At 40.5% G+C, this 13,532-nt stretch overlaps 1 protein-coding gene across 2 annotated transcripts; it reads right to left on the reverse strand.

Moving 5' to 3' along the window:
• Positions 1–2,082: 2,082 nt before the first annotated feature.
• On the reverse strand, positions 2,083–9,080 carry LOC132828114 (uncharacterized protein C9orf40 homolog). Of its 2 annotated transcripts, XM_060845031.1 has the most exons (3): positions 8,712–9,080; positions 5,024–5,217; positions 2,083–4,000 (listed from the first exon to the last, which is right to left on the reverse strand). In XM_060845031.1, exons 1-2 carry the CDS (start codon positions 9,027–9,029, stop codon positions 5,041–5,043), a joined length of 495 nt encoding a protein of 164 aa, XP_060701014.1. In that variant the 5' UTR covers positions 9,030–9,080; the 3' UTR covers positions 2,083–4,000; positions 5,024–5,040. The 2 variants fall into 2 exon arrangements, with proteins under 2 accessions (XP_060701014.1, XP_060701009.1); XM_060845026.1 differs by having other exon boundaries at positions 2,083–5,217.
• Between the last annotated feature and the right edge of the window lie 4,452 nt (positions 9,081–13,532).

Consider the following 13,532-nt stretch of genomic DNA (forward strand, 5'->3'; position numbering starts at 1 on the left):
ACATTTTCAAGATAGTGATGTAACCATATAGGTTAGATAGAAACAAATACTGCTGGTCTGGGGCTAAGGGCAAACATTAAAAAATAGAATCAGGCCATTCAGGAAATCCGTCCACACCCAAAGGGATCATAAACTTTAGAAAAACCCTTCTAGAAACAGCAGTTACTGCTGGCTCCCTTCTCAGGAGTAATAGACAAACAAATGGTGCTAAAAATAGGCAAGTCCCTTAGCCCTGATGGCTTGTTAGGATCCCACAAGAGGGAGCCACAGAGTTACTGGATGCATTGGTTGTAATTTTTTTTTTAAAAACTTGGATTCTGGAGTAGTACCAGAGCACTGAATAACTACCAATGTGACACACCCCTGTTGAAAAAGTGAAGCAAAAATCAGCTAACTCTGGGCTGTAATCAATTATTGGAAAAGTATTGGAATCAATTAGTAAGGAAGTAATAGTAGAACATTTGGAAAATCATAATCTAATCAAGTACAGCCCACATGGCTTCATGAAAGGGAAATCATATTTGAATAAGGTATTCGAGTTTTTCAAGGAATTGGGTGGGGGAAAGAGACCAATAAATATGTTCAATTTGGACATCCACAATGTGTTCAACAAGGAACCTCACAAAATCTGAAGACATGGTGCTGGAGGTAGTCTATTGGCATGGATAGAGAATTGGCTAATGGACAGGAAACAGCAAATGGGGATAAGGGGCTCTTTTTCAGCCTGGCGACCTGTAACTGGTGGGGTTACACATGGGTCAGTGCTGAGACTGCAACAGTTTACAATTCATACTAATGACATAGAGAACTGAAATAAGTGTATTGCTAAATTTGCAGATAAGACAAAAATAAGTGGAAAAACAAGTTGCGAGAGGGATACAAACAGTTCACAGAAAGAAACAGAAACAAAAACTCAGCAGGTCCGGCACCATCTGCGGAGAGAAAAGTTACTATTTCAGGTGCCAGACCTGCTGAGTTTTCCCAGCAATTAGTTTTTATTTCTGATTTCTAGCATTCCAGTTCCTGGTTTCTTTTTAAAGAGAGCTGCTGATAGGTTAAATAAGTGGGCAAAAGTTCTAAACTGGAGTATAATGTGGGATAATGTGAAGTTGTTCATTTTGCAAAGGAAAACAAAAGAACAGCATTATTTAAATAGATTTTAAAAAAGACTTGAGGTATTTGTGCACAAAACTCATAAAGCTAGCACACAGGTACAGCAAATAATCAAGAAAGTTAATGGAATGTCGGCCATTATTGCAAGGGGAATGGAGAGAGAAGTCTTGCGGGAACCGTGGAAGGTGCTGGTGAGACCATATGTGGAGTGCTGTAAGACATTTTGCTCCCCTTATTTTAAAATGTATTATTTCACTAGAGGCAGTTCAGAGGTGGTTTGCTAGTATGATCACGGTTTCAGAGGGATTGTCTTAGGATTAAAGGTGAATTAGGATGGGACTCTACTCACTGAAGTTTAGAAGAATTGAGAAGTGATCTCATTGAAACATTTAGGATTCTCAACAGGCATGACAAGGTAAATTCTGATGGGATGTTTCCCCTCATGGGAGAATCAAGGACCAGACAGCATGGTATCAGAATTAGGGGTCACTAATTAAAGACTGAGATGAAGAGGAATTTCTTCTCTGAGGGTTGTGTGTCTTTGGAATTCCTTGCCATAGAGAGCAGTGGGGCAGAGTCCTTGTGTATATTTAAAGCTGAGACAGGTAGATTCTTGATCAGTAGCAAATCAAGAGTTACAAGAAAGAACAGTGTAGTAGACGTGAGGAGCGTCAGATAAACCAGGATCCTACAGGATGATGGAACAGTCCACAGGGGCTGGAAAGCTTATTTCTGATCTATTACTTATGGTCTTATGATTTCACAAAGCTATTTAAATGATCAATAATTTTAAAGAAAATTAATCAACAAAAAGAAAACTAGTTTTTTTTAAATTAGAAAAGTCATATATGGATAGTTGAGATCAACACAGGTTAGAAATAGACTTGGTCATTATACTTTTCGGACTTTAAAAACAGAAGCCAAAGCTTCTTCTGAAATAGATCAAATAATGCTCAAGTACTATAAAAATACAAACGTGGAAAATATTTTATTGTTTCAAATATTCAAATTTTATATAAAATAACACCTTGAATACCCAATAAACCCAGAAGCATGCAGAGGCATCATTAACTTTCCATGCAGATCTTTGGGTTTCCCTTTCAATGTGAATTGTCTGGTTACACAAAATGACACTGTATTTACAACTGAAATGTCAAATCAGCAACTCACAAAGAAAATGGAAGCTTAGATATTAACAGATGGAAGGAAAATAAAAGCTACATGTTCATAACCGAGTTCAACATCTTTAGCCCCAACAAGAAACTTACCCTGTCATATTCAGGATTTACTTACACGGTGCACAACAGAAATATTACCCTTTTCCTTTAACAAAAAAATTCAAGTTAGTCGACACAGTTCAGAAATGGGAACTACCAAAAATAGCAACAACAAACATGAATGTTCCAGGAGCAACAATAACTCCAATGTCCAAATTTATGTTGGTGATGAAATGTGCATTACCATCCTTCTGCCCAGAAAGTGTTAACTCAATTAACACTAAAATAAAGTCATAATGAAACTAAGTGTCTAATGATTTAGGACTGCGAAGGCAAAATGCCCTGGCTCATAAAGATATTAATATTTTTCCCAATTGCAGAAATTGAAGAGTATAAACAGTTTAGATTGCAGTTGTCAGAAGTTACAAAGACATACGTGCCAATAACCCTCTTCACTTGATCATACAAAACACGAACTTGGGTAGTGCGGGGGGGTGACACAGTAGCAAAAGGGTGGAGGGAAAAAAAAATAGTATTTTGGCAAGTAAAACCAAGAGAGATATTCCTAGAAAATGAATTCCATGTGTCATATTTGTGGCTGAACCCCTTGTATAACACCATTTAGTCGACTCTGAAAAATGAAAATAACTGATGTTAAATTCATTCATGCACAAACCATATAAATTTTCCAGTTTAAGAATAATTTTTTGGCAAAATAACTCACTGTATGCCTGTTCTGTAAGGTTAAAATACACTTCATCAGAGATGACCAGGTTTGCTTTTGGTCTGCACTATTACATTAAGGGGACAGAATCACCTTGTAAGATACATTTTTGTTCAAATAATCTGTTTTGCAAAGTAAAATAATAGCCCCATGAAAGTTTCATTTTCTTTTAAATCTGAATTTTCTTACCCAGGTGGATACCTTTTTTACAATCTGTTTATTAACTCACTCCAATGACATCACCAATGAAAAACCCTTCATGAACATCAGATGGAACTATGAATGTAAAGTCCAGGTTTCAGTGAAGCCTCCACTTTCATCTTTCCTGAGATAACTCAGCCATTCAAGTCATAGGAAGAATGATAGACTCCCTAGTGTGAAAATAGACCATTCAACTCAACGAATCCACAATAATTCTCTGGTGAGCATACCACCGAGACCCAATCTAAAAGTTGTTCTTGGGAACACCAGAATAATGAAACCTATGTTTTCTACGGACTCTGAAACAGTAGTTTCCCAATTAAGTAAGTTACATGACAATATGGTATAAGTCTGCAAAAACAGAAGTACTTTGAACATAAAGTACTCTCCCTAAGTTTCTTTCTCATCTGATATAATTCGAGTCCATAGTTATTGGAAAAATCACTGAGCAAAACAAACTCCCATTAATAGTTTAGTCATATTAATGAGTTTTGATCCCATCACCACTGGCAAGTTCAGGTAATCTTTTTCTACCTGCATCATCTAATTTTATTACTTTTACCTCATACAATAGAAGAATTTGAAATAATATAGCTACTCAAATGTTTAGCAGACCTATTATTAATGTGTTAACCCTCAAAACCTAAGGCACAAACTTGCATTTTGTTTAAAAAAAAGCAACACTTAATTTGCGTTACAAACAAAAACAGAAATTGCTGGAGAAATTCAGCAGGTCTGGCAGCATCTGTGGAGAGAAAAGAGAATTGAATTAATTTGTGTTACCTTAACCTCTTTTGCTCTCACATGTTATTCTTTGTCATTTCATTGCATTTTGATCACAAAGGCAGGCTGACTGCAACAAAATCAACGTTTCACAGATAAAATCACTTCAAAAGCCTTTTTTTTGTTTAACAAATCAACTAAGTGGAAGCCCAACAGCATTGAAAGAGTACAAATCAGTTCTGATTCTCCGAGTTAAGACTACTGACTTCAGCTATAGTTTGCTTTTCTCCCCCATGAGCAGCTCAGGAGAATATTCCAAATGCACAATTATACTTTGCTGTGTCACTCTGAGTAACTCATCAACAAAAATTCAAAATTCACACTTGAAGGCTGGCCATTTGGAGATACTGCAGAACGTCAGTGCAGTACAAGAGGAATCACATCCATACGTGGTCAATCCCTTAAAGTGGGAGAGGAGTAAACTGTTTTTAAAAATTACAAATTGCATATTTTAGATAAATTTGTTCACATTTATTAATAATTATTTACCCTGGGACACCCAGTTAGCTTTGTAATGTTTTTGCATGGCTATATTAGCTGTCATGAACCAATAGTCACAATTAGACTTAATCGAAATCCCATCAACAGTTTGAATTCACATTAAAACTGCAGTTTGTCCCTTTGCTGGACATTTGTTGGTGGTAAAGCCGGTACCACATAAACCAATAGGAATGTCAATTTTTCAGATTATTTCAACTCAGATAAACATTTACACATTTGTTTACGATGTTGATGAAATGCATCCTGCATATCTGATCAGCCTGGTAGTTTTGAAAGCTTGTGGACCTTGAATATTCTCCTCAGCCACACTATAAGAAGATTGCAGAAAATATAGCTCATTTCAACAATCAGCATTTTCAGCAAAATTAAGGATGCCCACTGCATCTTCATTACCCTTCCCAACCCCCACCCCCAACACACACTTTCCAGGATAACTTCTAGCCTTATTCATTATTTCAAAATATGCAAACATAATTTTGTTTACATTTTCTTATGATAATCTCAGATGTGCAGCTCCATCTCTATTTCTGCTGACTCATCTGGATCTTCACAATTCATTTCTTCAATTATCTTCGGCTGTCTAAAATCTTCAATCTCAGTCAAGTCAACAGGAGGCAACTGAACTCTCCAAAACTGAAAAGAGTTGTATTGACAAGAAACTTCATCCCCAGGTGCATTCTAGAATGGAAATAATAAAAAATTAGTTTTAAAACAGTTTCAGTGAAGGTGTATAAATCATAATTCATTCAAATCATAGAATCCCTACACTGTGGAAGCAGACCATTCAGCCCACTGAGTCTACGCTGACCCTTCGAAGAACATCCTACCCAGACCTATCGCATCCCTGTAATCCTGCATTTCCCACAGCTAATCCACCTAGTCTGCACATCCCTGGACACTAAGGGCAACCTAGCATGGTCAACCACCTAACCTGCACATTTTTGGGCAGTGGGAAGAAATCAGAGCACCCAGAGGAATTCCACCCAGACACAGGGAAAACATGTAAACTCCATATCGATAGTCACTCAAGGGTAGCTTCCTGGAGCTGTAAGGCAGCAGTGCTAACCACTGAGACACTGCACCACCCTTGTAAGGTCAAAATTCATTTGGAAATGTGAATATCTGTAAACTACATTAACACAGTACTTTAACCACAAAGAACTTTACAGAAGTGTTATTAAGCAAAATTTGACAGTCAGGTAAGGAAATATTAGGACAAATCATTACATATTTGATAACTAAGATAGGTTTTAAGGGAGAGAGGGTACATATGTTTTAGAAGGTTAATTCCAGAGTTCAACGTCTCAGCAGTTAGGTCTTGGTTGAGAAGCTTTCTTTATAATTAAGTCACAGGAGGTGGGTGTCGCTGACAAAGCTAGAATTTATTGCCTATTCCTGTGTCTTTCAAATAGTGGTGACGAGCAATCTTCTTGAACACGGTTCTTGTGGTGCAAGTACACATATCTACAGCACTGTCAGTTAATAAGTTCCAGAATTTCAAGCCAGTAACAGTGAAAGTGGCGGCAATATAATGCCAATTCAAGTTGGTGTGTAGTTTCAGGGGAAATTGGTTGTGGTGTTCCCATGCACATGCTATGTTTTTCTAGGTGGTACAAGTCATTCAAAAGATGGTGTTGAATGATCCTTGAAAAGTTGGTGCTGTGCATCTTGTAGATAGCACATGGTGATAGAAGGAGTGTCCATCAAGCAAGCTATTTTTTGAGGGGTGACATTTCAAATTTTAGGTGTTATTGGAGTTGCATATGATGAGTATTCCATCATTTTCCCAACATCTGCCTTGGAGATAACGGTCAAACCCTGGGGATTCAGGCAGAATTAATCATTCCAGAGTTCCAACCTCTGACCTGTTCAAAGCTACAATACAATGGCTAATACAATTAAGTTGAGTTTCTGATTGGTGGTTAACCACCAGGATTTGGTGAGGGACTCAGCGATGGTAATGAAATGCATATGTATAATGTAGGAATTGTACATTAGTTTATAATTTTCAAATAAACTTAATATTCCTTCTTTTAAAATCCCATACACCACTTTTCCCTTACCTGAATTTATTTGTAACGTTTATTATAACATGACTGTTAAATGATTCCATGTGCTTGACTGGATTTGCCATAAATTCACATGATAAAAGTTTAACTGCAGTTCAGCCTTTGTACTGCAAGTGTGCTTCATCATAAAATGCCATTATAGTCCCATTAAATGAGATACATTGAGATGGTCATTGTCTCACACTTTGGTAGCAAGCCTGACATTTTGCAGCTCCAGCCTGAGTATTGCCTACATCTTGCTGCAGTCGCAAATGAAAGAAACTAAACACAAAATGACCTGCAAACATCTCTGATTTGAACATTATGTTGGAGGGAAAGTCATTGATGAAGCAGCTGAATTGAATGGGCCTAGGACATTATCCTGAAGAACTTCTGCAGGGACATACTGGTGCTGAAGAGATGATTCATCTCAAACAACCATCATCTTCCTTCATGGAACTCCAGGATGAATATTTCGTAGAGATGGACAGCATTGAAACAGATCCTTCGGTCCAACTCGTCCCTGCCACCCTGATATCCTAACCTAACCTGTCCCATTTGCCAGCATTTGACCCATACCCCTCTAAAACCTTTCTATTCATATACTCATCCAGATGCCTTTCAAATTTTGTAATTGCATCAGCCTTCACCACTTCCTCTGGCAACTCATTTTATACACGCACCACTCTGTGCAAGAAAAAGTTGCTCCTTTGGTCCCTTTTATATCTTTTACCCTAAATCTCTGGCCCTTTGGTCTCTTTTATATCTTTATCATCTCACCCTAGACCTGTGCCCTCTAGTCCTGGACTCCGCAATCCCAGCGAAAAGACCTTGTCTGTTTATCCTATCCTTGTCCGTCATGATTTTACAAACCTCTGTAAAGGTCACCCCTCAGCCTCCGACACTCCAGGGAAGACAGCCCCAGCCTAGTCAGCCTCTCCTTATAGCTCAAATCCTCCAACTTTGGCAATATCCTTATAAATCTTTTCTGAACCCTTTCAAGTCTTACATCCTTCTGATCAGGAGACCAGAAACTGCATACAATATTCCAAAAGTGGCCTTGCCAATGTCCTGTACAGCCACAACATGACCTCCCAACTCCTGTACTCAATACTCTGACCAATAAAGGAAAACATACCAAACGCCTTCTTCACTATCCTATCTACCTGTGACTCTACTTTCAAGGAACTATGAACCTACACCCCAAGGTCTCTTTGTTCAGCAACACTCCACAGGCCTTTACCATTAAGTGCAGAAGTCCTACTAGCTAAAGATGGTTTAAAGAAAACTACTGAGCCTTTTGCACAGACATGCTAGGCTCTGCCATCAAGCCTTGGTAATTACACGAACGTTAATGACTTGATGTGACAGGCTTCAGAGCTACGGTCAGATCCATTTATTACATGGTCATTATCGTTGTTTACAGTGTCACATTTCCGTCTAGCATGCTGGTGCTCACTCCTATGATACTACTTCACTCCAGTGGTGTGGAAGAACACAGCAAGCCAGGCAGCATCAGGAGATGTAGATGACAACGTTTCGGGGAGTCCTGAAGAAGGGTTATACGGAAAACGTTGACCTCGCCACCTCCTGATGCTGCCTGGCATGCTGTGTTCTTCCAGCCCCTTGCTTGTAAGACCTGGGATTTCGGCGTCTGCAGTTTTTGTGTCTCTCACTACAGCGGTCTCGCATTTTGTTTTTCAGGATTCATTCCCTCCCTCCTGCACACTTCAATGAACAAATCTGTGCCCCTTTGCTTGATGGTATTGTGAGCATGAAGAACATTCAGGGTCATGCGGTCAGAGAAGTATCCCTCCGTTTATAGTTCACAAGTAACTCATGGACGCACAGTGAGGAAACTATGTCTGGCTATGTTTCTTGAAAAGCTTTTGGCAAAGTATTTGCAATTCCCTTACAAAAAAAAGGGGGGGGGGGGAGTTGAACATACGTTTTCTTTTTTAGTAACAACTCTCTGGTTGGATGCAGAGGTATCTAAAGGCCCATGGTAGCGGTGGGGTGGACAGTGCAATGCTTGGAAGGTCTCTCTCACACACTCACACTCTCTGTGTAAGGGAATGTTTGAGTGGAGCAGCTCACAGCCGCCCCTGTGATTGCTGCCTTTACCTGGGCAGCCCCGCTCAGGCGGGAGGCGCGAGCGGGCCACTCTCCTGCACCGCTGCTCGCGCTCCCGCGGTCGCCGTCCCCGGCCCCGGCCTCGCGCCGCGCTCCGACCGTGCTGCCGCCATCCGCGTGCCCGGGCCGCGCGCTCCCGGGCCTCTTGCACTCCGGCTCCTGCAGCGGCTCCTCCCGCAGCTTCCTCTTGGCGCTTGCCTGTGCACTCGGCGCCGGCGGCCTGACGCTCCGCTTGCGGTCCAGCGGCAGGGAGACGAAACGCTTGCCGGGCCGGCAACACAGGGTCTCCTCCGCTTTCCTCTTCGACATCAGCCGTTCCGAGTCTCTGGTGCCGTCCTGCTGCAGGCGTCTAGTTCAATCCCCGCCTCCTGCTGCAGAAGAGCAGGCTCCGCCAGACCCCGCACAACAAATTAAACTAAACACGCGTCTTAGTACCGCCCTCCAGAGGCAGGAGGCTCAAACCGCACTACAGCGGAGAAGCAAATGTCAAAGGGTTCAAACATTGACTGAGGAAGTGGTTAGGCGTTGGTCCAGCTTTTCTTTAAAAAAAGGACGAGGTATTTTCTAATCAACCTGTTGAGAGATGTCATTACACACCTCTGGAGCAGGTGGGAATTGAAACAGGGCCTCCTGGCTCAGAGGTAGGGACACTACCTCTGCCATAATAAAGCGAGCTTGTGACTATAGCCTCCCTTAACTGGCTTTGCTCTGGTCTGGGTGGCTCTGCAGGAAAATCACAGGTTTGTTACATTGTAGCAGGAGGCCCATCATGCTTGCACTAGTTCAATTACTTAGCATCAATCTCCTGCCGTTTCCCTAATCTACGATCACCATTTCTATTAAAATCATCATCCCCTACTCACTTGAATGCCTCTGTTGAACCTGCTTCTAGCACATTTACAAGCAGTGCATTCTATACCCTAACTACTCATTGTCTGAATAATGTTTTTTTTCCTCACATCACCTTTGGTTTGTTCACACATCAATTTAATTCTTATGCCCGCTTTTCTTTTTACAAGCAGGAATTAAATTTACTCAATCTAACCAGCTCATGATTTTGCAAACCTCTTGTCAAATCTCCTCTGAGCCTTTTTCTAACCAAGGACAATTGTTCCCATTTCTTTAACCTATCCTCATAACTGAAGATAACTTTCAGTACAAAGACACATCACTCCATTATCACTCATCTAGCTTTTCCTCTTTCCTGGCTTACTATCAATATCCCTTTGTCTGACCATCATTTTTCTCCCTCTCCACCTATCCACCCACTCCCTCCCTCATCTTTAGCATAAATACCACTTTTTCCTTGCTGCTATTAGTTCTAAAGAAAGGTCACTGCACTGGAAACTTCACATTCTTTTCACAATTTAAGAGGGTAACTATCTTCTTTCTTGGAACTGTTCTTATGAATTGATTCTGCACTCCTTCAACAAATTATCTTTCTAAGAATGTGGTGCCCACAACTGTACACAGTCCATCTGAGATCTAACAAGTGTTTTCTAAAGTTTGAATATCACCTTCCTCTTGTACTCCATGCATCTTTTAATAAAACCATATGTGCTCCACCTGTCCTGCTGAAGATCTAGACCCCTCAAGAGGGGCCTCTTGGTTCGAAACTGGTGAAAAGAATCAACAAATGTGGTCTATTCAAAAAGCAAGGGTCATTAGTTTATTGAATTAAGGTACCTTGATACAATTCTATCCAGCAACACAGAGATTGAAGTTTCTGTGTTCTGTGGTGAAGTTGCGCAACTACATTTGAAAATTATACATTATTTATATGTTTTTAAAGAAATAGTAAGTCTTAATTACAAGAAAGGTCCAATCAACCGTAATAAGGTGGCATGATTGAAGACAGGCTAATCTAATGGTATTCTATGCTAAAAGATATCTTATTTACGTAAATTGTCATGCCATGTACTGGTTCAAGGTTAGTTCAAATGGTCAATTAATGTGTCAGTATTCAGCTTTTGAAAACTCTATTGTCCTCTTATCTTTGAACTGCAACTTAATTCTGCAAATCAGCAGCATAGTTCACAAGCCATTTTATAGTATTCTTTTAAATCGAGAAACCATTTTATTATAATAAAAATCTACATATTTTTGTTGCCTAAATTCAAATTTTAGATCCTCACTGCCACCTTCAATGATCTGTGTGTCTAAATATATCCAAGTGCCTTTGCTTCAGCACTCCTTTTTAAATTATACCTCCTATTTTCTATTGTCTTCCAATAGGAGTAGAACAAAATACTTAGTGGGACAACAGGAATGTGTGTCAAACACAGAGAATGCTGGAGAAACTTAGCTGGTCTGGCAGCATCTGTAGAAAGAAAAACAAAGTTCACATTTTGAGTTCAGAATGACTCATCTGCAGAATTTCACAGCATTCACTGTGTGTTTCTTCTAATAATTGTTGGCATCATTTTATGATTTGGATTTTATTAGTTGTGCCCCAAAACATTTCATTTTCTTGAGATCATTCATTGTTTGATGAGACTGGGGCAACCCAGTATCTCCTAAAATGAATAATTAAAACAGACATTCAAGAAACATCCTCCTGTAGTAAGTTAGACTTACTGAATGAAACCAAGAAGCCCCTATCTGAGCTGTGAAGGCCAAGTTGTCTCCATTCTTCTGAATAAAAAAACAGGGTTCTATGTCCTTGTTGACAGTCAATGCCTCCTGCTTGGGAAAGAAGAGGATGAAAAGACAAAGGGAACATCTGGGATAGGCTGGGAGGCAGGTGAAATTAGAGTAGTGCTGGAAAAGCACACCAAATCAGGCAGCATCCAAGGAGCAGGAAAATTGACGTTTCGGGCAAAAGCCCTCCATCAGGTTCCTGATGAAGGGCTTTTGCCAAAGATGTTGATTTTCCTGCTCCTCAGATGCTGACTGACCTGCTGTGCTTTTCCAGCACCACTCTAATCTTGACTCTAATCTCCAGCATCTGCAGCACCCAGCTCTGCCTGGAAGGCAGGTGAGATTAAATGACAAAGGGATGATAATGAAAAGCAAATAGGGACAGTTATGGGCGAAGTAAATGAAGAAAAGATAGGTCCAGGAGAGGTATTATGGGAAGGCAGAATCATCATCAGCAGTTGCCAAACCAAAAGGGTGGAGGGGTTAGGATATGAATTTGTTAAATTTGAGATTAATTCTGCAAGATCATAAAGTGCCTACACAACAATTATAAACCTCAGTTCTATTTCATTACCATCTATTTTGATTCGTCTGTCAAGTTGTTTATCTGTAATCCATTACTTGCAGAAACTTCTTCCAAATATAAAATGGGCAAATTGAAGCCATTGCTTTCAGTCTTATCTCCAAATTATGTTCAAACCATAACAGAAATTGCTAGAGAAACTCAGCAGGCCTGGCAGCATTTGCAAAGAGGGAGAAAATCTTGAGTGTAGTGACCATTCTTCAGAACTGATAGCAGCAATGAAAAAGTGGTATTGTACCTGATGATGGTGTGTGTGTGTGTGTTTATGTGGGATGGAGGGGTGCGTGGATAGGTGGAGAGGGGGCCAAGAAAGAGGGAGAAAATTGATGGGCAGACAAATGAGTATTGATAGTAAGCCAGGAAAGAAGAGAAGTTGATGGGTGATAGTGGAATGATGTGTAATTGAAAACATGTTATCTGTACTGAAAATAACACATTTCAAAATAGGACCTGGGTGTGAGAGTGGGTAAGAGACATGGAAGGAGATGGTCAAGCTCTAAAATTGTTAAACTCAATACTGATTCCTGAAGACTGTAAGACAGCAAGATGGAAAATGAGGTGTTCTTCTTCTTCCAGCTTATGTTGAGCTTCCCAGGAGCACGATAACAGGCTGGAACAGAAGATAGAAATTGTGGCATGGGAATACAGCTGTGTGTTGAAGGGGAGGCAACGGGAAGCTTGGGATCATTTCTACAGACAGAACGTAGTATTCTACAAAGTAGTTACACAGTCTGCGTTTCATCTCCTTAATGTAGATGAATTTACCTTGTGAACCGTGAATACAGTGGATTAGATTGAGTGAAGTTCTAGTAAACTGTTGCTTCACCTGGAAGATGTGTCTGGGGCCGTGGCTCGTGAGAAGAGCTGGGGTAAAAAGGCTCACGTCCAACTGAATGGGAAGGTGCCAAGGGCATCTGGGGAGATGTTGGAAATGGAGGATGGAACTAGGATGTTCATAAGGGAATAGACTCTGCAAAGTATCAACAAGAGAGAGGAGGGGAAAATGTATCTGGTGGTGGCATCCTGCAGGAGGTGGCAGAAATCGTGACTTACAATCTTTTAGTTGTGGAGGTTGGTGGGGTGGAAAGTGAGGACCAAGGAGGCCCTATCGCTGTTGTGCAGGAGAAGAAGGGATGAGATGGAAGTGCAGGTAATGGATCAAGCATGGTTAAAGACCCTGTCAACAGTGATGGTGAGAAATCTTTGGTTGAGTTAAAAGGTGGATATTTCTAAAGCCCCCTGATGGAAGTTGACATCATCAGAGTAGATGCAACTGAGACAGTGGAACTGGGAGAATGGAATAGAGCTTTAACAGGAAGCAGTGACTATAGTCTAGGTAACTGTGGGAGTTGGTGGATTTGTAGTAGATATTGCTGACCAGTCTATCACTTCAAATGAAAACAGGCATATCAAGGAATGGTAGGGAGGAGTCAGAGATAGACCCAATGAAATTGCACTTTTTATCAATTTTGCCAATTCCAGATGAGAGAGGAAAGCAGCACTAATGATGAAGAATGTACTTTGGGTGGGGGATTTCAACATCCACCCCTAAGAGAAACTCAGCAGCAACACCGCTGATTGAATTGGTC

This window comes from Hemiscyllium ocellatum, chromosome 2 (assembly GCF_020745735.1).
Source record: "Hemiscyllium ocellatum isolate sHemOce1 chromosome 2, sHemOce1.pat.X.cur, whole genome shotgun sequence".
NCBI classification, from domain to species: Eukaryota; Metazoa; Chordata; class Chondrichthyes; order Orectolobiformes; family Hemiscylliidae; genus Hemiscyllium; species Hemiscyllium ocellatum.

What these genes read in the sequence shown, in the direction of transcription:
- LOC132828114 (XM_060845031.1), bottom strand. Translation starts at nt 9,029, where the DNA reads ATGTCGAAGAGGAAAGCGGAGGAGACCCTGTGTTGCCGGCCCGGCAAG. An exon ending in GCCTGAGCGGGGCTGCCCAG is followed by an intron (nt 5,218 to 8,711) that starts GTAAAGGCAGCA and finishes TTTCCATTCTAG; the next exon opens with AATGCACCTGGGGATGAAGT.